Source organism: Marmota marmota, unplaced genomic scaffold, assembly GCF_001458135.2.
Source record: "Marmota marmota marmota unplaced genomic scaffold, marMar, whole genome shotgun sequence".
In the NCBI taxonomy this organism is placed as follows: Eukaryota; Metazoa; Chordata; class Mammalia; order Rodentia; family Sciuridae; genus Marmota; species Marmota marmota.
In genome coordinates this window covers 39,532,239-39,553,270 of record NW_025999990.1, presented here as the reverse complement: position 1 = coordinate 39,553,270, position 21,032 = coordinate 39,532,239, and the positions used below count along the sequence as shown (strand labels likewise).

The 21,032-nt window shown below is 43.0% G+C and overlaps 1 protein-coding gene and 1 long non-coding RNA gene across 3 annotated transcripts in view; one reads left to right on the top strand and one right to left on the bottom strand.

The window, feature by feature from the left end:
• Nucleotides 1-1,413: 1,413 nt before the first annotated feature.
• On the top strand, nucleotides 1,414-17,373 carry LOC125617753. The gene is made up of 3 exons (XR_007348852.1): nucleotides 1,414-1,598; nucleotides 12,411-15,194; nucleotides 16,365-17,373. It is a non-coding gene; the product is annotated as an uncharacterized LOC125617753 (long non-coding RNA).
• Znf521 (zinc finger protein 521) overlaps nucleotides 16,953-21,032 on the bottom strand; it is a 240,016-nt gene continuing 235,936 nt past the window's right edge. For both annotated transcript variants that reach the window (XM_015482213.2, XM_048806411.1), the window contains exon 6: nucleotides 16,953-17,761. In XM_015482213.2, the coding sequence (XP_015337699.2) occupies nucleotides 17,732-17,761 (30 nt within the window). In that variant the 3' untranslated portion in view covers nucleotides 16,953-17,731. The remainder of the gene's footprint in view (nucleotides 17,762-21,032) is intronic.

The following is a 21,032-nucleotide window of genomic DNA, read 5'->3' as shown; positions in this document are numbered from 1 at the left end:
GTTTCCCTCTTTGTTGAAAATAATGTTTGTGAAACAAAACAAAAGAAGTTTCAGAAATAGCTTGTTCGGCTCTCCAAGCTTCCAACAAGTCTCTGCAGCTGATTCAGATTGCTGGGGACAGCGTTCACACGTATTTATTTAGAATCATTATTTGAAAGAGAAAATTAGTGTCAAGTTTGGCTATCAGAGCCCCAGGAGGGATACCCAATCCTCCTGATTTTGACCATGGTAAAAGCCTTATCATTCTTTATCTCTTCTAGAGGCACTTGCTATGAACCATCTGATCAAAACATCTTTTTTCCTTCTTCTTTACATTTTCCATGGTATGCAGACTGCAAAAACATGGCAAAATTGACAGAGCCCCAGCCCAATCCCGTTCATGAAAAACACACCTTGCATCTTTATCTACTCGTGCCCTCTTGGCCGTGAAGGCTCTGGCTGGTTCTACCCCTGGTAACATATCCTAAGTGCGACGCTGACGCACCTGCGGCCGTGTGTTTTCTGAGGAGAGCCTGCGTGTGTGCTCAGAGGTCCAGCAAATGCCAGAACCAATAAACCTTAAATTAGCATCCCGTAATCTAGAGCCATTTCCCCTCTGCTTTTCCGGAGCCCTCCCCAATACTTCTCCCTCCCCATCTCCTAACCCAATCAAAATGTGCTTCTACCTTGTTCCATTTCTTCAGGGCCTCACTAAGTGACTAGCTTGTTAGTTCAAAACAAAGTTAATGGCTAATAATAGTTTTCCCCCTGTGTCCAGTGTCGTTTCCACTGAGACTCAAGGCAGAGGAAGGGAAAGAGCTTGGATTTTGGAGTCAGCCATGCTAGGGTTCAAATCCTGGCTCTTCTGTTCACTAGCTGAGTGTCCAGGGTTTGATTTTCAAAAGATTTTGGAGAGTATATCCTCACCTGTGAAATAGGAACTCCTACATCATGGGATCACTAGAAAAGAATGTGTGTTAGGCCACTAGTACAGAAACTGGCCTATGTATTGACAGTGGGGTAGAGGTCAAGTGCAGGACCTTGGACTCCCATCTGTCCTCAGGGACTAGGGACCGTCTGACCACGATTTTCATTCCCTCCCTCTGACCAGATCTTTCTTCTTCCCCTCCTTTCTTCCTTCTTTTCTTTTCTCCTGTCTTCCCCAATGGTTTGTTGAATTTCTGTTGAATCCAAAACACATTTCCTTATTTTTCCCTATTTGCAACCCAGGGTCTAAAGTGCATCGGTGGCACAAAATACGAGAAAAGCAGACAGGAAGCACCATGCCTGGTAAAGGGCCATTTAGAACAATGACCCTCCTGCCCTGTCCCTCCAAAATTCGTTGTAAACTTGTTTCACAATAGTCATTAGAGACACGAAGGAAGTGTTGATAAGCTCCATTATTCATTCAAGGGCCAAGGTTAATTTTTATTTATTCCCAGGTCATCACAAACAGAGGCAGATGGTGGTGGCATTTCCTTCTTGCCGGGAGCTCAGATACTGTCTGGATGGATTTCAGCAGGTTTTGAAGCCATCCCCTCTCTGTGCGGTCGCTTTCCTGGATGGAGCCCCAGCCACCCAGGCTGCAGACTGATTTTATTTAACTAAGATGACTTGTGGTAAGTAATTGAGGTCACTTGGACCTGGCTGGAGGAAAGCCAGCCTTACCAAGGAGAGGGGATGACATCGTTTATCCTTCAGCAATTCTTCCTTTAGAGGATTTATTTTTGGTGACCCATTTAGGAGATAGTTTACAAAGCTGAGACTATCCGTTTATTGAAAATTGACCTTTTTGTGACTTTTTACTAGTAGCAGGTGACTTTGTGGTGGTTTAAAGCCACAGTCTGTGGAATCTACGTATCTAGCACGCTAGGAATGGTCATAAAGGGTCACGTCTATGGCTAGTTCAACTGGTTTTCTGCGACTCTAGGTGGAATATGTAGCTTCTGCTTTTGAGCTTATGTGCTAGGTGAAGAGAGCAGCTATATTTTACTAATATAGGAAAACACTCCAAGATTATAACGCAGTGTATGGTTAGTGCATTTGTGGGTGGTTTACAAATGCCAATTGAGTACTTATCCTTCTCCATCAGGTTCATTGAAAACAGAACTGCACAGGAGCTAGATGAAGAGAAGAATACTATCAGCTCTATTTCTGGCTGGGCAGAACCCAATAACTCCTTGAAGTAGAGCTTTTGATTGCTCTGAAACCAAAGCAGGCCTCCATCCAGCTTCCCCCAAGTGGACTTGGGAGTCCTTATGGGCAGCTGCTCTGCAGAGAGACATGAAACCTGCTCAGGGGCAGACAGAGCACAGAGCACCAAAATGAGAACAAATTTAGCCCCCAGATTTGTCTCCTCCCTCAGTTATCATGGTCCAATGGCTGCCACCTTCTCATCTCACCAAAAATGTCACTTTTTCTGCAGAGAAGAATAAGGAAAAGGTGAAGGAAAGTGTCTTCATCCATTTTGTGCTGCTATAAAAGGATACCTGACACTAGGTAATTTATAAGAGATAGAGATTTATGGAGTTTTGGAGGCTGAGAAGTCCAAGATCCAGGGCTGGCATTTAGCAAGGGTTACCTTGCTGTGTCACTCTATGGCAGAAGGTAGAAGGGCAAGAGAAAGTGAGGAAGAGAGAGAGAGGGAGGGCAGGCAAGAGGGGACCAATTTCATCCCTCTATAAGGAACCCATTGCTTAGATAACTCACTTCTGCGATGACAGCGTTAATCCATTTATGAGGGCACAGTCTTCGTGGCCTAATCTCCTCTTAAAGGTCCCACAAGGATCTGTCAACATACCCCACTTATAGTGCTGCTGCATCAGATCTGTGCACACAGCCCTGTCTTTTCCAGAATCTGCCATTTCAGCCTTCAGAGGGCATCTTTACAAGAAATAGGGCAGCAAAGAGGGGGATCTGAGAAACAAAAGTTTTGCCTTGAGATATTATTTACCTAGAGACTCTTCAAATGATTACATTGGACCCACTTTGCTAGACTGGATTAAAGGGAGTTACTATTTTCTGCCTTTACCTAGAAGACGGTGCCCATTCATGAAAACAAATGAATGGGTGAATAAGAAAGTGACCAAAACACGCACTCTCTGCATGGCCACATGCGATGTGAGTGACGTGGTGACCCTGCTCTACCACACATGTATGCAAGCTTCACCATTCAACCTCAGCCAGGCATAAGAATCTGGGCTCATGTCCCCCGAGTGGTGACATTTTGCTAACTCCATTAATTAGCATAATATTTTGGTAATAGTTCAGGGTTCCCAGGGAAGGAGCAAATATGCAACAGAACAAAGGAAGTTAAATTAAGGTCCAGAGATTGGTGTGGCTAATGTGCAGCTGTATGTTCTAATATCAATCCGTGAAAACATTGTCAGGGATTCTCACACTTGGGAACCAAGAAGTCCTGGCTTTGCTTTCCCTGCTCTGCCCTGGTCAGCCTCCCCACACGCAGGCTGGCACTGTTTCCAGGTTCCAGAATAGTCATGATTGTAGGCAGGTCAGCCTGAGCTTGGGCAGGACTTCTTTTCCCGTTTTTTGTTGAGCTGAAACAAGGTTTTGCTCACTGAGCCCACGAGTCTCCCTTGCTTGAACCTGACTCCTCTTTTCTTTCTCCCAGAGTCCAGTCCCTTAATCCTTGCCATGTCTCCATTCTGATCCCTTCATCTGATCTCTGTGAATGCCCTGAAGCTACTGGCCTGTTGGTCTCCTTGTCTGTATTCCCTGTGGCCTGGCTGTGGACTCCTGTGGGGACCCCTGTGTCCTCTTTCCCCAAAGACCAACGTGTGCTATTGGCCTGAACTGAGACAAAGAATTGCCAGGCCCTTGGGTGTAGCACCCAGGAGGACCAACCTTTCTTGCTGGCTCCACGCTGCCTGGGGACAGTTGAATTTTCATTCATTAACGATGCTTGCCTGGCACTCCTATGTACCAGCATTTGTGGAGTGCTAGCAGTGGCGCAGTGACAAGATGGCCACTGTCCCTTTGTCCTCTCTAGGGTCTTTGCTCCACTTGGAGACTAAGGGACAGATTTTGAGCTCCACTGACTTCTTACATGCAGTATTCAGAATGCATCTAGCATTTGACTCAATCATGTAGAGACACAGATGACTGTAAGGAAGAAGTGTGTGTGTGTGTGTGTGTGTGTGTGCGTGTGTGTGTGTGCGCGCGCGTGCGCCCATGTCTTGGGAACCTAGTTTGTGTGAGGTCCTAGGGATTGAACCCAGGGCCTCAAGCATGCTAGGCAGGTGTTCTACCACTGAGCTACATCCCCACTCCTTTAAATTTTTATTTTGAGACAGAGCCTCATTTATTGAGGCTGGTGTCGAACTTGCCATCCTTCTGCCTCAGCCTCCCAAGGTGCTAGGATTACAGGTGTGCACTACCTGGCATGGCAAGAAGTTTTTATAGTTACAGATCTCCAGAAATAGGAGGCACTGTGGTTTTACTGTGATTTTCTGGGGGAAGAATAGGCGAGACAGAGGTCTTGGGTTGTCCTTACTTGTCTGGTATCTACCTGGCCCTGGGATGATTAGGGAAGGTGGGAATGGCTCAGAATGTGGGAGGTCCTCAGGATCCCAGCACAGGAGGTGGTGGGCTGAGGTTCCGCTAGTTGGTTTGAATAGGAAAGATGCTCCCAGGTAAGTCATTTACTATCTCTAGGAATTTTGGCTAGCCCTGAAGGAACAGTTTCTTCCAGGGTCAGCAAGGTCCCAGATGTCAAAGCATTAGAATAAAAAAGTCATGCTTAACACACACTGCTTGGATGACTCTGAAAATGTGACATGAAAGGTGTTCTCTGAACAGAAGCATTTATTTTAATAATTTCAACACATCTTTATTAACACACGGGCAACTTCTGTCTGGGCTTGACAACCCAGAGAGCTTCAGATTTTCCCCCTTCCTGGGTCCCGGACGCTGCCTCTGCAGAACTCTTGTGTAGGCGCAGGCAAATGCGCATGCGCAGCCACCTGGTCAATATACCGAATAGGCTCTTCCCACGTGGGTCGCTGCTGCTTGCTGGTTTCTCTGGTTCCCTGTCATTCAATAACCCCATTGACTAAAAGACGCTAACTTCCTTGATCTTGCAATTCCAGTGTCGAGCATGGCACCTGATAGAAAAATTGACGGTAAGTAAATTAACAGTAGCTCCTGAAACTCTTGGTTGCTCCTGGGCTGAAGGAGCTTTCAGGAAAATTGTACTAAAGCATAGGAACTAACAGTTATTGAGCACGACAGTCAGGCTGTAGGATGCTTCATATCCATGTTCAACTTCATCTTCAGAGCAGTCTAATGTGATGGAGACCTTTCCCCTACATCAGAGATAAAGTTCAGAGTGCTTGCTTGTTCCATGTCCAGAATCACACAGCAGGACTGGGACCCAGGACCCACCACAGTGCCTCCCAGGTATTATTATCCTATGAGCCCACCCACCACTAAGCTTCCCTCTTAATTCAGTTGGCTCTGAATCACCTTTATCATATGAAAAGAGTCCCCCAAATATTTTTCTAAATTGGCTCTACCATGGGAGAAAATCCACTTAGGTACACTTAAGAAAAGAGCCACCAAGTGAATTTGGGGGACAAATGCCTCTATGCTCCTATTGATAACTAAAGCATATGGTTGCTTAAACTGTGATATTCCCTTCAGCTTATTACACTCATTACTTCCTGTCAGTTAGAGTTCACGTGCTTCAATTTTGCCAGAAAGTGTGAATTGCATATTTCATATATTACTTAGCGGAAGCCCACCCTGAGTCTTTTTTTTTTTTTAACAGAATGGCAGTTTTAGCGAAGTCAAGAGGTCTTATTTGGTCTTATGAAGGATTATCTTTCTCAATGGAATACCAAATAGAATGCTAATTAATAAATGCTTATGGTTATTCTGTATGTGGGGACACCATTCTACATTTGGTCTTTAAGTGGTACATAAGCATATATATCACATAAGTGCACATTTTCTCCTCCCTTTTTCCTCCTGTAATTTTTGAGTGACACCTCCCCTTAGCTCTGAGATCTTACCAATCTGCATCCCACTGTCCTCATTTGTAAAATGGGAATATCAAGTGGCTGTTGTGGATTTAGGGAGACACCTATGTGGTTCAGGTTCAACGTTTATTATTTTAACACCTAGCACCACAATTTCTCACTCAAAGTTCAAGGAGAGAATATTGTACAAAAATACTTTGTGAAGTCTCTGGGAGTAGAGACTCAGGGGGTAAATGTGCCTGCAAAATCCAAAGCAGTGAAAGTTAGCCATAAGATCCCATCCACAAGCAAGTCAAAAGAATTTGCTTTTGCTGGGCTGAGGGGTAGAGATGGGAGGCTGCAAAGATGGAGGAGGGGGAAGTGGGAGTGGTTGAGGTGGGCACTTGGTGGGGATCAACAGCCTGCTGGAGGACTCTGCAAGCTGGTGCTGCCTGTTCCCTAGAAGCAGACCTCCTAATGTCCATCTGGGGCTCCTTGGGGCCACATGACTCACTCTGAAAGTAGAGTGGCCACAGTTATCAGCCATTCCTCTGTCGCCGGACTCACCCTTTCAGGAGGTCTCACCTTCTCCAGAGCGTTTTCACATCAGTACCCTTTGCTGTGGGTAATCCAGACACCAGGAGTTGCCGTGTTCTCTAGTCCCTTGTTGTGTGCCTCTGTTTTCTCCAAAAACAGGACCTGTTCCCTGTTTTAGTTCTCCTTGAAGGTACCCTTGCTCAGCAGCACTAGTGAGCAATGCACCTTGACTGCAGATCTTGTGAGAAGACAGCAGGAGAGGTTTGCGTAGCTCCATCCTCAGCAACCACCAAAACCATCCAATAGAACATAACAAAACTTAGAAATGTGCTTTAGACACATGGGATCTCTTAAGTTCAAAACTGGGATTATTGCCTGTCTGGTCCTTTCTCCTCCGGTAGGGATTCCAGTCTTGCTGACTCCTTCTCAAGAACAATGCAAGTTATTCCTTTCCTTACCATACTCCCCCAATTTAATAATCATCTTTGTTATACGATACGATACATACCTTCAATGTAGGTAACTGATCATAATATATCTAAAATGCAGCAATCTCTGGTACATGGACACTTCTCCAACAGATTCCCTATGGAAATTGAAAAGTGGGGCTGGTTTTTTAATCTCTGATGCCTTGTGGAGCAGAGACAGCTTCAGTTATAGTGGGACCCAGGTGCCAGAGGTGGTGATATAAGGCCACCTTCTCACCCCTGGATTCCCTGGATGTAAGTGGAGGAAAGGTCAGACTTGAACTTCCCCTGGGCACGGAATAGTCAAAGTAATCTCTGAATTTCAAAAGCCTAAGAGGTCTAATTTTATGACAGCAACACAGAACCTGGTCCATAATAGATGCCCCATAACAATACCTCATCTCCCTCCCTCCCCCACTCATGATTAACATTGCCTTCATTCCCCACAACTCTGATAAAAAAAAAAATTAGCCAAGACAATAAGAAACCAAGGCCTGTAGTCAAAGAAATTTCCTTGGGCCAAGTTTGAAATATAAAGAAATCCTTGGGTACATCTTGTTGTCACAAAATAACACCCTCTTCTTTCTTTGAGCTAAAAGGCATGATGATTCTCAATGGAATCCTCACAATTCTCTCTGGGAAGTTTGAATGCCTTCTGTAATTTAGTTAAATAGCTTTTAGGTATCACAGAGACACTTGTTACTCATGGAAGGAAAATGGATCCCTACAAGTGATTCTGGAGATCTCCTAATGTCCATCTGGGGCTTCTTGTGGCCACATGACTCACTCTGTTCCCCAAACTGCAGTCGAGGGACAGCCGGTACACCAGCTCTTACACCACTTTCGCTGCTGCTCTGTTTACTGTTCCCTTTATTTACATAACTGGAGCTTCCACATCCTAACATGTTTTGCAAGCTGTCATGACATGAGAAGCTAGTAATCTGCTCTATTTTGCTTGCTAACATATTTTTGACATATTTTAGCTTTTGATTATAAGATTGCATCTTTGCCTGCTACCATCTGTCTCGACTCAATGGAACTCTGGCATTTACAAAAACAGTAGGGTGTAGTATTTCCTATATACTTGAACTCTACCAGCAACACACTATTTTGAGTCTTAACCAATATGTCATGCTTTCACACGTGAAGTCTGAAATGTTTGATATCTTGTGAGATCTGCCAGGGATAAGGAACGTATCTTCGCATCCAATTTGGCTGGGATGAGAAATATATTAGTGGGGAGAAGGGAGCAGTAGCCAGCTTCTAAATAAAGGTGGCCTTTGATGTGGTCTCCTTCGCCTTGCCTACGTTTGTCCCTTTATCAGCATGATTGACATCTTTTGTGCAAATACATCTTCTCTTGGACTCTGCACCCTCCCTGCAGCCAACATTCTGGAGGTATATTTTCCAGCATGAAATAGTTATCCTAGTTATTCCTAGTTATTCACCCACATGTGGCAAGAAAGTACTTTGCTCCATGGTCTCTCTCTCTTTTTTTTTTTTTTTTTTTTTTTTATCTTTACTCATTAGGGAAAATTACTCCAGGTTTGACCCAAAGGATTAGCTTGGTCCCTGTCTCTGCTGACAGCAGCTGGAGGACTGTGCAACACAGAGAAACGTGACATTGTATTCAAACAATGTGTCGGGGGAAAGGCCAAAAAAATGCACGGGCCTAACATGCATTTATTCAACACCGAGCTTAAATGAATTTATTATGCTCCCGGATTACACCCCATAGGCCAAGAAGCTGTCAACTATTGACATTTTCTTTTCTCTCCATGTTCTGACTTGAGTGTAAATATATTTGTCATGGGAATATATTGTATGCTTGGTTCAGTATATGCTCATTTCATCAGAAGGAAAGCTCTTATTATCTGTAATCACAGTCAACATCTTTGTTGCTTTAAGAAAGGAACGGGCTGCCGCTTGGATTTACATATGTATCCGGTACCTTTTCAGATTCAGTTGTGAACTCTGTTTTAGCCTTCATTTTGAATATGGGCAGCATGATCCATTTCCAGTGCAAGACTCCATTAGTGGTAGGAAGTATTGCTCAATCTGGTGTGAACCGTAGCTAGTTGGTTTTCTGTCTGGGGGCATGTTGCTGGCTGCTCAGGAGCAGCTAATTGCAGGATCTGGGTGCTAAACAAGTCAACTGAAATCACTTTTGATGAGACCAGAGAGGGAAGCATTTTGGACAAGCGATTCCATTATCTTGTGACTAGAAATCAAGTTTGTACTTACCTGGGTCCCGGATCCCCTTCCTCACCTGGTTTACAAGGTCAACTGTTGAACATAGAGAAAAGGCTGAGATCGAGTCTCCAGGTAATGGAGACTCCATTTAGGATGGTTTGACTTAAAGGCTTTTGACTTTTTCAACTTTATGATGGTATGAAAGTATTAAGTACCAGTACTATTACTTTGGATTTTGAGTTTTTACCTTTTCTCTGGTTGCCAATATGCAATCCTCTCTTTACCCTGCAGCAATGAACTGCAGCTTCTGGTCAGCCATCAGATCATAGGATTTAAAACAAACCAGGGAGTATCCGTGGTGGAGCACACCTGTGATCCTTGGGAGGCTCAGACAGGAGGATTGCGAGTTCAAAGCCAAGTTGAGCATAAGTGAGGTACTAAGCAACTCAGTGAAACCCTGTCTCTAAATAAAACACAAAATAGGGCTGGCGATGTGGCTCAGTGGTCAAGCACCCCTGAGTTCAATCCCCAGTACCCCACCACCACACACACAAAAAAAAACCCAAACCAGGGGCTGGCTGGGGTTCTAGCTCAGTGGTAGAGTGTTTGCCTAGCATGTGGTAAATCCTATGCCTAGCACTGGGTTCAATCCTTGCACCACAGTAAAAAAAATGGACAAAAAAACATGATATTTTTCAATTTATGAAAGATTATCAGGATGTAAACCCATTGCAAGTCAAGGAACATCTGAGATTGTGAGTTGCTGGAGGGCAAGGGACCTTGTTGTACCTCCTTAGCTCTTGTCCCTGGCACAGAGCAAAGAGACCATGCATGTGGAAATAAGATCAACTGAGGACAACAGTCCAGCTTTGATTTTATCATGTGCTTTTATGAATTTCTACAAGGTGAAAACACTGAGAAAAAAAAAAGCAAGGTAGATTGGAACCTTTTTGTGTGTGTGTGGTAACAGGATTGAACCCAGTACCTTTTAAATTTTTTATTGAGACAGGGTCTCACTACACTGCTTATAGCCTCGTGAAGTTGCTAAGGCTTGTCTTGGACTTGTGATCCTCCTGTCACAGCCTCCCAAGTCACTGGGATTATAGGCATGTGCCACCACGTCCAGCTTGAAATGGTTCTCATGGAAGAGAGATACTTGATCTGGGACAGAAGACTGAGCAGGACTCGGGTGTGGGCAGAGGAAGCAGGAAGAATGTGCAAGGAACAGGAGTAGGGGCTGGGCTGTGGCTCAGTGGTAGAGCGCTCACCTAGTATGTGCAAGATGCTGGGTTCGATCCTCAGCACCACATAAAAATAAATAAATGAAATAAAGGTATTGTGTTCAACTACAACTAAAAATATTAAAAAGAAAAAAAAAAGAGAAGGAGAAGACAGGAGGGAACAATGAAACCAGGAGTGAACGGATGTGAAGGGAGAATGGTTTGACCCATCAACGCAGGTTGAAGCTGATTGAGGTACAAACCGGTAGGTAGAGCTGGGCAAGGCTACAGTACTCTGGAAAGAGAGGACTATTCAGCTTTTTGTGGGAAAGACTAACTCCAGCTTCTCATGGGCAGCAAGCAAGGTGGGAAGGATGGTCTCTGGAATAACTAGAAAGAAGTGGCATAGGGGAATCTGAGGATAAGACATACCATGGAGGAAGGCAGTGTGTCTAGAAAGGACATAAATAGAGGCTGGCTTACACAATGGTAATAATCATGTTAAGTAACATGATCGCTTTACTGTATAGGACAGCTAATACATTTCAGGTATTTTCAGCTATTGATAATAATATTGATGAAAAAATCCTACTGTATTTCATAAGTATACTTATCCTCACATTAAAGAAGAGGAAAGGCTCAGTGGTAGAGCACTTGCCTAGCATGTGTGAGGCACTGGGTTCGATCCTCAGCACCACATAAAAATAAATAAATGAAATAAAAGTAGAAGCAAAGTCATTGGTATAGGCTCCATAGCTAGTAAGGGGCAGAAAAGGATCTGAACTCTATTTAAGCTGTGCCCAAGAACATGGGAGCTGGTGGCTGATGGTCTGAATTGTAAGAAAATGAGGATGGAAGACATTAAAAAAAATGGGTGATGAGGTGGCCACTGGAGACCTTGGAGAGCACATTTTCTGTGAAAGGATATTGATGACTAAAGGAGCCAGCCTGTAGGTGAGTCAGTGGCCAGGAAATGGAGGATGTGGGGGCAGACCACAAAGTTGAGAAATTTGAAGGAAAATGAAGGAAATAAATAACATAGTCTTATGAGAAGGTTTCAAGGTCAAGCAAAAGATTTTTTAAAAATTATTTTTAAAAGGGAAGCCTGTGCACATTTGAAGATAGAATGAAGAAGACACAGAAAGTGCTAGAAGAGAGAGGCCTTTTGTAAATCAGAGGGGCTAAGGAAGGTAGGGGCGGGGGTGGGTTATAAGTGTCCATAACTGCCCCATAACTCTTTCCATGATGAAGAGAATAGTCTACAAAGTGCTTGAGATATTCCTTCAGTGGTGCTGAGGAACTGAATTTTTTATTTTAACTTAAATTAATTAAAACAGCTACATGTTTGAATAACTAGTAGCTGCTACCTTTGGACAGAGCATGATCCTTAGAACACCAAGAGTTTTGCCTCCTGAAGAAGGGAACCAAATCCTGTCTCTGACTCAAAAGAGGAGATCAGAGAAACAAATCAGTGATGCTTCATATGCCAGGGAGGAAAAATGAGTTAGCCCCTGCCAGTGACCTTGCTGTTCGTTGGTTACACCTTGGTGCTAGCCACACTGTTAGATCATTAGTTTGGGAGAGCTCATCTGAGTAGTGAGACATTTGAAAACTCACATCCCAGTGTAGCTGCTTGGTCTAAATTGCCCTGTCTGCACCTGCCTGAGGAACTGAGGCATTGCCAGATCTCCCAGGGCACCACTCATGCTCACCCTCAGCCTTTTGGTGGCTCTTGATCAAGGCGCTCCTTGTTCATGTAACAGAGAGATGGGGAGGTCTCTGTGGTAGGTTTCCTGAGATAATGACCATTTTTTGAATAGAGTTTTCTGGTTTCTGAGGGTCAATACAATCCTCCACTAATTTCCTAAGTCTCCCTTCTTCTTCCACATCCCTTGGTCACTTTGGATCTGCATTATTTTAAAGCCCAAAGATGTTGAACCCCCCCGAGGGATTTCACTTAGACTTAGTAGACATTTTCTCGAAGAATATCCCACCAGAAAAACAGGTTATATGTCCTGTTTCCCTGTAATCCACAGGTAAACAAAGGAGAACCCCAAAATCTGCCTGCATGAGTAGAATCTCCCATCACGTCGTGGGTGCGCCCGCCCCGAGATGGTGGCGTGTGTTGTCTGGGCTGTTTTTCATAGTCTCTGCAGCTGGGAATACAAGATGCTATACTTAGGCAGAAGTCCATGAAGGAATTAATTGATATGAGCCAGAAGTTGATTGCCATTTAAGTACTCAGCTTCCACCATTGCCAAGTTTCCCTCTTTGCAGAAAGAACTGAGCTTGCCTGCAAACTGGCTCATTCAGGATGTGAGCACAAGATGGAATTCAACCTTTAATATGCTGCAACACCTGCTTGGAAATAAAGGGGCTCTGTGCTTTCCCCCCCCCCCAAGGAGTTGACAGCTGACTTCATTACAGAGGAATCTGGCAGAGGTGGTGGTGGCTACTCCTCCATCTCAGGAGGCACTCACCCAGGAATGCGGTGCCAACCAGACCTGAGCTTTGGGATCCTGCCAGAAACTCATGCTGGGCCATTTTATCCTAAAGCATCCCTCTTCCTTGAACTCTAGTTTTCAGTACCTTTGGTGGAAGCTTCCTTCACGCAAGGGAGTTGGTGAGGGGCTCTGGCCTGCTGAAGCTAAGTGGAGAAGCATTTGCAGGTGTTCTGTAATGGAAGCTGGATTTCTAAACTTCCTTTCTCAAGGGTTCTGTGATGCTGCACCCAACAGGCACAAGCAGACACAAAGTCAAGGCTGCCATGCTCTATGGAGTGGAACTTGAGGGTTGACTGGAGTCCTCATCCGAGTTCTGAAACAGACTCTGAGCTGCTGAGAAGCTTGGGTCAGCCTGTGGGGGCCCCTAGTAGGTCTCTGATGCCATGATCTCCGATTTGGGCTGAAATATTGGTGATACTTATCAATTTAAAATTTTTTTTTAGTTAGAGGTAAACACAATGCCTTTATTTAATTTATTTATTATGTGGTGCCAAGAATCAAACCCAGTGCCTCACATATGCTAGGCAAGTGCTCTACCACTGAGCCACAACCCCAGCCCTGATACTTATCAATTTTCAAGGTAGAGTTTCAACTCTATCATCGATGTGCGTGATTTCCGAAAACATACTAATCTGGCCTCTAATAGCCAGAGTAGCATCAGTGGATATTAACTTTCTATTACATGTTATCCTTCCTCTCTTAAAATAATCTACTTGAAATCTCAATGTCCAGGATTGAGATCCAACAGATCATATAGAATAAATCTATCTGGTGGATTACTGCTCATTCTTAAGCAAAGCAAAGTAGCTGCAGGGATACTTCAAAATTGCATATAGTTGCACATTTAAAACAAGGCACAATTCAAACTTATACAGCAAAAATTCAGATTGTTATTTTAAATTATTACTTAAAAAAATAACTGGAATTAGGAAAAAAAAAGATATAGTTGATGCTTTAGAGGTCAAAACCGGCAATCTGAGTCAGGCCTGGCCTGAAAGTACATCTCATATGGTCTACACAGTGGGAGTCAACAGTTTGAATTTTTCAAAAATGGAGTAGGATGCCAACATTTGGAAATTGGAACATAGCATATAACCCCCTGGGTTGCTGGCTCCTCCTGAGACCCAGGCAATATGGCACCAGGAATCCTTTACCTGCAGGCTCCAGGAAGGGCAGGTGAGTTGGACATTGACTCTCAAGGCTACCAGAAGTCCCATTGGCCCAGGTTTCTCACCAGTTGTGTTAGTACTCCCTGGACCAGGTAAGGATGGGCTTCTGGATCATTTTCCCTTGTCTCCTTCTCCTCACAGTGGATACTGGTGATGCTGTTACTTTAGAGTTAAAATAATTAGATGATGCTCAGTTGTTGAGGGAAGCATGCTGAAGATCCATGCTACTTTTCTACTCCTCAGATGTTATTTTGAAGCTTCAGTCCTGAGTCCAATACACTCCCCTGAGAATGCAAGTTTGGATCAGTGTGTCTCATGCTTGGCCACCTTAAAGTCCCCTGGGGAGCTGTGGATACCCGGCTTGCACTCTAGGCCAATAAATCCTCTGGGTTGAGACTCAGACAATGTAATTAAAAAAAAATTGTCATGGTGATTTCAGAATAAAGAGGGCCTTTAGGCCCTTGAAAATTCATACAAACCTTTCCATGACAGCAGCTTCTTAACCTCGGTATCATTGACATATGGGGCCAGATAATTCTTTGTTCCTGTGCATTGTCCTTGGCCTCTGCTCATAGATGCAACAGCATTCTATGAGATGAGAACCACTGCATTCAGTCATAAAATTATGGTCAGGAGTGGTGTTTATTATGTTGGCCACCCAGATATAAGAACTTTGAGAAATTTCTTTTGGAATCATGTGCCAGGAAAGCATTTTCTCTTGGGGAACTGATAAATTTCTTTCTTTTTGGTTACTTTCCCTCCTTTTACTGCTGGGAAGCTCCAAGTCTGTACCCCAGTTGGATTTCTTCCCCTCTGACTGCAGGATGCTGATTTCCTAATTAATGCTTTGCTAATCTTTATTCTAAGCTCCCTTTTATCCTTAGGGAATGAGGTAGAATAAACAAGGTAACCTGTCAGAGGCTGGAATGACCATTCCAAGCACTGTGCGGTATGTATGATCCAAGGAAACATGACTTGCAAGGAGGAAGGCCCTGCTAACCATGGACTACCTGTGGTCAATGAGGATCAATCAACTATCTGGAGCAGATAATGCTTAGCCCCTCTGGCCTCCCAGCTTTGGGAAGAGGCTGAACCCTGCCTGTGTTGGAGCAGCCTGAAGGCCAGTGGTGGGAGCCCACTCAGAATGGTGAGTACTGCCTCTCTTGTGTCTAAGAATGTCAACTCCTGGTGTTGACCCGAAGTCTGGGAAGCCTCTGAAAGGCAAAATCGCTAAAGGCAATTTGGGATCCATCCCTGGGATAACACCATCACCTGCTTTCCATAAATATAAAACAGCTTACATTTGGTAAAATACAACCCACTCATTAATAACCAGAAGTTTTAAAGCTTTTAAAAAATCATTATTAAGTGTGGCTCTTTCATTTTAAATGCAAAATCCTGAATAGACCAGAGATCTTAATTTTTTTAAATATAGCTGAGTATTTTAATTATGGATGTACTTGCATATTCTCAGCATACTTCATTATTTATGTAGCTGGTGAAAAAGCTTTTTAATTAAATAGCATGCTGGCAATCCATTGTGAAATGTATAGATGTAGGTTTTCCTAGCATGAAAAAGTTAAACACGCAGACAAGAGGGTGCACGTACGTACATGCACACACACACACACACACACACAGCATTCTGGCAAGTATATGTAATCATTAAAAAGTACTTGTTTTGAAATAATCTTAAAATTTGGCCTTTTAAATATCGAAAACAAAATAAATAGTGTAATGTGCGCTACTGCTTGATTGTTCACACTTAATGCATTAGCCTAACTTGGAAATGGAGTATTGGTTCTCAAAGTGTGGCCCATCCACTAGCAGCATTGGCATCATCTGGAAACTTCTTAAAAAGGTACAGTTTTGAGCCCCACTGAGTCTGCAGCTCTGGGAGTTGGATCTAGCACCTCAGGATGTAACAAGCCCTCCAGGGATCCTCCTGCAGGCTGAGGTCTGAGAATCACAGAGTGAGGATTATGCCTTGGGGTGCTGGTGATGTCACTTTCATGGACAGGTCCCCTGGTGATAAGAAGATCACGATAAATTCAATTGGTCTATGCTGTAGTTTTCTCACCAAAAATGTACTGTGAAGATTCTTACCTGTTTAAAGTTTAAAGATCTACTTGAGATCTGCAGAGCTTAAAAGGGGTCTAAAGACCCATAGTGGGTTAGATATTTTAAGCATGATTTGGATGATTTTGACAAAACATGTGTATCAGGGTCTAATGTACACATTCTGTTATTCTCCTTCAAAAAAATACACAAAATGTCTGCAATTAGAGCTCCTAATAATTCATGATTTTTATGGCAGGCTGTGGTGACAGTCATCTTCCAGAACTACCCCATGCCTGTGTGAAGGCTGATGACCAAGTTCTGTCACCTTCCCTGGCCGAGTGATCCAAGGCCAGGAGGTGAAGCAATTTGGAGAAGACCCCATTGGGATCAGTGCCAGACCCAGAACTAACAGCCATCTGACTCCCTGCTCTGTGCTTTGTCTTCTGAACAATGCTGCTTCTTAAGTACACATAAGCCAAACTGCCTCTCAAATTGCAGCCATCTACTTTGAGTTCAGATTTGCACAGCATGACATGAATTGGGCTGCAAATTATGCAGAAAACAGCCATCACATCCATCTGTGATGTCAGAATCCTCAAGTACATCGTGACCTGTTAGTATCTAAGAGAGTGGAAGTAGACTGGGTCTGATTCCTTCCCTGTGCAGTATGATGAATATCCTCCCAGATGCATTTGGCCCAGTGTGAAAAGGTTAAATATGATTGAGATTATGCCTGGGATATGCTCAAGAGCAGATTTCATATCCAAGGGTGCTGGCAATTAGATTTTTTTAAAAAAAATGATAGAGTAACTAGAAGAAGAAAACACACAAATACACTCATACCTAATGGTAAACTGAATTTATTTCCTCTTGGAAAACAATTCCAGTAATCTCCAGGTTCAGACCGCAGAGTAAACATTAATAACAGTAACATACAGGTTAGTTCAACTGATTCAAGAATTTGGCTGTGTGAATCATTAAGGAAAACCTTGAACACTCAAAGCTTCAAATGTATCCAGGAAAAAAAAAATTCTTTTGACAGTCTACATAACAACTATTGCATATATAGTGATGCTACCTGTCACATCGCAAGGCTTACAAATATATATACGGGCCGTATCCAGCTTGGGGTTCTGTTCTGTGAGAACATCTCTTCATGGTTTGCAAGAATCTTCAGCAATAAAAAATAGTCTTGGATTTTAACTGTTGATATACCAAAAGAGAAATCCTAGGCTTAAGTGTAAATAAAAGGAAGTCCAACCATAGTCCCATGTGTAACAGTTGTTTTTAATCTGTCTTCCTTGAAAATACTTTCTCTTAAGCCATCTTGTTCACTTTTTTTTTTTAAATCTTGCCTGAATAGGGCCCAAGTCCACTTGTCTTTATAAGACCATTTTAGTATCAGACGACATAATACATGTGCAACACTTTATATACAAGGAGTCTATCCGGTGCTCAAAAGTTCAAACACATGAACATCCAACAGTTTTGATAATACAAGTTTTATGGTACAATACAATGTTCTGAATAATATACATTAACAATGAAAGTTTCGTGCAAAGAGTAAAACATGTTCCCTTTTTGTGCCACAAAAGTAATTCTCCTTGAGAGACTGTACTTGCACTAACTGCTGTGTTGGGTCATCGTATGATTCTGTAAAAAAAAAAAAAAATAGAAAAAAGAAAAAAGAAAAAGAAAGAGAGGGGAAAAAAAAACTTGAGTGATTTTTGTTTTCATCAGAGCAAGCATAGATAAGTGCCAACGGATTTGCTTAGGTGTTCCTGGGGCATTACCTTCTCACTGTCCACAGGGAGGCTCAAACCAGGCAACTCCTGAGCCTGCCTGGGGTGGCCAGGTGCAGGGAAGCTGTCGCCTGAGAGTACTGGGAGGAAGAGTCAGGGCCAGCGGACTAGAAAGGGAGATTTTGGTGGCACTTTCCCTTTTCTCTGCCTCTGCTATGCCTTCCCGGAATACTCTCCCACTTTCCACCATCTCCACTTATCAAACCATGGTCCATTTTTCAAAGACTAGAGTAGCACCATTTTAACAGTTTTTGGTAGCTTTGCATTATTCCTATTAGTATGCTTGGGTTCTAACCTCTCAGATGATGAGCATCTTGACAGCAGGGGCTCATCTGTCCCTGAATATGGACATCCTAGAAGGCAAACGATACCTGGCCAATGATGGACAGGGGGAAGTGTATCCAGCCCCTCTCCTGAGGGTGTTCTGGGAACTGTAGCCACCTCATGGTTCAGGAGCATATCTCAGCAGCCTGCTGTGACGTCCTGGTCCCCAGATGCTATTGTTCTTTTGTGCTGTAGTTTGTTCCTCTGTTTCTGAGTGAACAAGCTCTTTCCAAATTGTGAGAAAGCACCTGGGACACCTCGGCCAACATCCAAGCCAGGAGGGTGAAAAATAGGCAAGCAGGCTCCAAATGCAGGCAGGACAGTAGCAGAGTCCCCTCCTGCATGGAGGACGCCATAGGCCTATGGGAATTCATCTGGGGTCTAAGCCTGGAGATGGTCAGACTTCTCCCTGTCCCTCTGACTTTTCCTGGTCATGTTCTCCTATTGTTCACATTGTACACACTCTCCTCACTCCTTCTGATCAGAGCTTTGAAGCTGAGCTTAGAATACAAACACTTCCATCCTCATCCATCCAGCTTGGAATTCCTCTCTCCCTTCTCTGATTTTCTACTGCCCTTTATGTTGCACCCATCTTAGGTCTTGTCTCACAGCCACTTGTAGGCCTGGGTCTTGGCCTTTGTCAGTAATTCTGAGGTTTATTCACCCTTCATAAGCATCTGTGCAATGCTTACCTGGCACAGCCCACAGCACCCAGTGCTCAGTAAAGAAGATCTGGCCAATCGAGTGACAAGGCAAAGAGAGAGATCTAGTCCCTGCCATCATGCTTTCAAGGGCTCAAAGAAGGAAGTGGTGGGCACATTGTGGTCAAGCAATATGGCAAGGAGTATTTTAGAAAGGAATGAAGGCAAATCCTGGCTCCACCTGATCTGGCCTAGCCGCGAAGGGAGGCTTTGCAATAGGGACAGCACACTGACATTATCATTGAGGCTGCAAACATGAGACGGGGATGCAGAGAAGACTCTCCAGGCTGAAGGACCCACACAAGGAAAAGTAATGAAGCAAGAACATGCAGGTATGTGTGTGAGGCCCTGCAGCTCGCTCAGGTTGACTGAAGTCTTCTAGAGTGTTCTCAATCAAGAATACTTAAGGGAAATGAAGATGGAGGTTAGTTTGAGGAAAGATGATGAAGAACCTTATAAACCTTACTAAGGAGTTCAGTCTTGGTCTTTCAGGTGGAGAGGAGCTGCTGGCATAATTTGAAGCAGAAGGCTTTGTCTTCAAGATCTTGTCAAACCCCTGACTACAACCAGCCAACTGCCTGCTGCTCAGGAAATGCAGGCTGAGTGACTGAGGGTTAGTGGCTGAAGTTTGCCCAGCTCTTCCTTCCCCTGTTTCAGAATTAACTTATTTGTGAAGGAGATTGATAATGGGAATATGCCCCCTTCCCACAGTGAGAATCACTGTCAATAGTGGACAGTTAGGACTGTCTGTGGAGACCCTGTCATGGCCCTCAGTGGGGCTGGAGAAAAAAAAAGAATAAGAAAAAAGTGACAAGGAATATCACTACTGATGAGGAAACTTCATTTTATTTTTTTCTTATTTAAAATGTACCTGCTTTGATTAACTAGTACTAGCCTCGAAGTACATTTGCAGTAAACTACTTTAGTGCAGGCTCTTTACCTCGGTATTGATTTCAAATGTGTCTGAAAAGTATTTTCACAAGACATACTCAAAATACTGACGAGAGCAAATAACTGTCTTATTTCCTTAGAAATCAAAGCAATTATGATCAGAGGTTTATAAACAATAAAAAATTTAAATACCCAAAACACACTCTTAGATTTCTCATAGTGTTTGCTATCCCAAAGTCTTATAATCCTACAGAAAGGTTTTTACTTAAAAAAAATTACAAAAAAATAAAGAAGTATCAGAAACTATGGCACTAGTTATCTAAATGATGATATACTGGCAGAATTATAGGTGATTTTAAAAATTTTACCATAATCAATGTAAAAAAGAAATCAATTTAATAAAACATCATTTTAATATTGAAATCTATTAATGTGGATAAAATTCATTCTTTGTATTTTTCCCTATTTCCTACAATAGACATTGGCATTGTTTCTAATTTTTAATGCAGCACTAAACATTTACATCTTTGTATATATAAATATAAACACATATGTGTATATATATGTTATATATACATGTGGATATATATATATATATATATATATATTAATCAGGTATTTTTGAATGAAGTGTTTACAGAATGCTCCATTTTTTAAAAGGACTCTAATAAAGGATGACACATTGGAACTTCTCCAGTGTTTTTTTAATGTGCCTATGTTGAGATATTGCAAATCATGTGCTTTAAATAAATTGTCCATAAGAGTTGGCAATAGTTGAGTCTTAGATCAGGACTTTCATCCTAAACCCAAGCCATAAGGGTCTCTTCAGAGGTGCAAAGAACTGAGCAAATATATAATACATATACATCACTTACTGCAACAGATTGAAGTCCCTTCTATGAAGGAGTTATGCTTTGCATGTAAGAGATAAGAATGCAAATCATTTTTGAGAAGGACAAGAGTAGGGCATGTGAAATGTAAGCTTATACAAAAGTAAAGATCCCTGATATAAGTAACATAAAAATGGGAAAGTGGCATGAAAAGTGATAGACATGGAGTCCTCTTGGTGTGGAGATGCCTGCACAACACTGAGGTCCCTTGGTCTCATTTTTCTTTGCTCCAGCCCAATTGAGGGCCACAACAGGTCTCTGCAGTACTGGCTGTCCACCAAAACAGTGATTATCATGGAAGAAGGCACATTCCCAG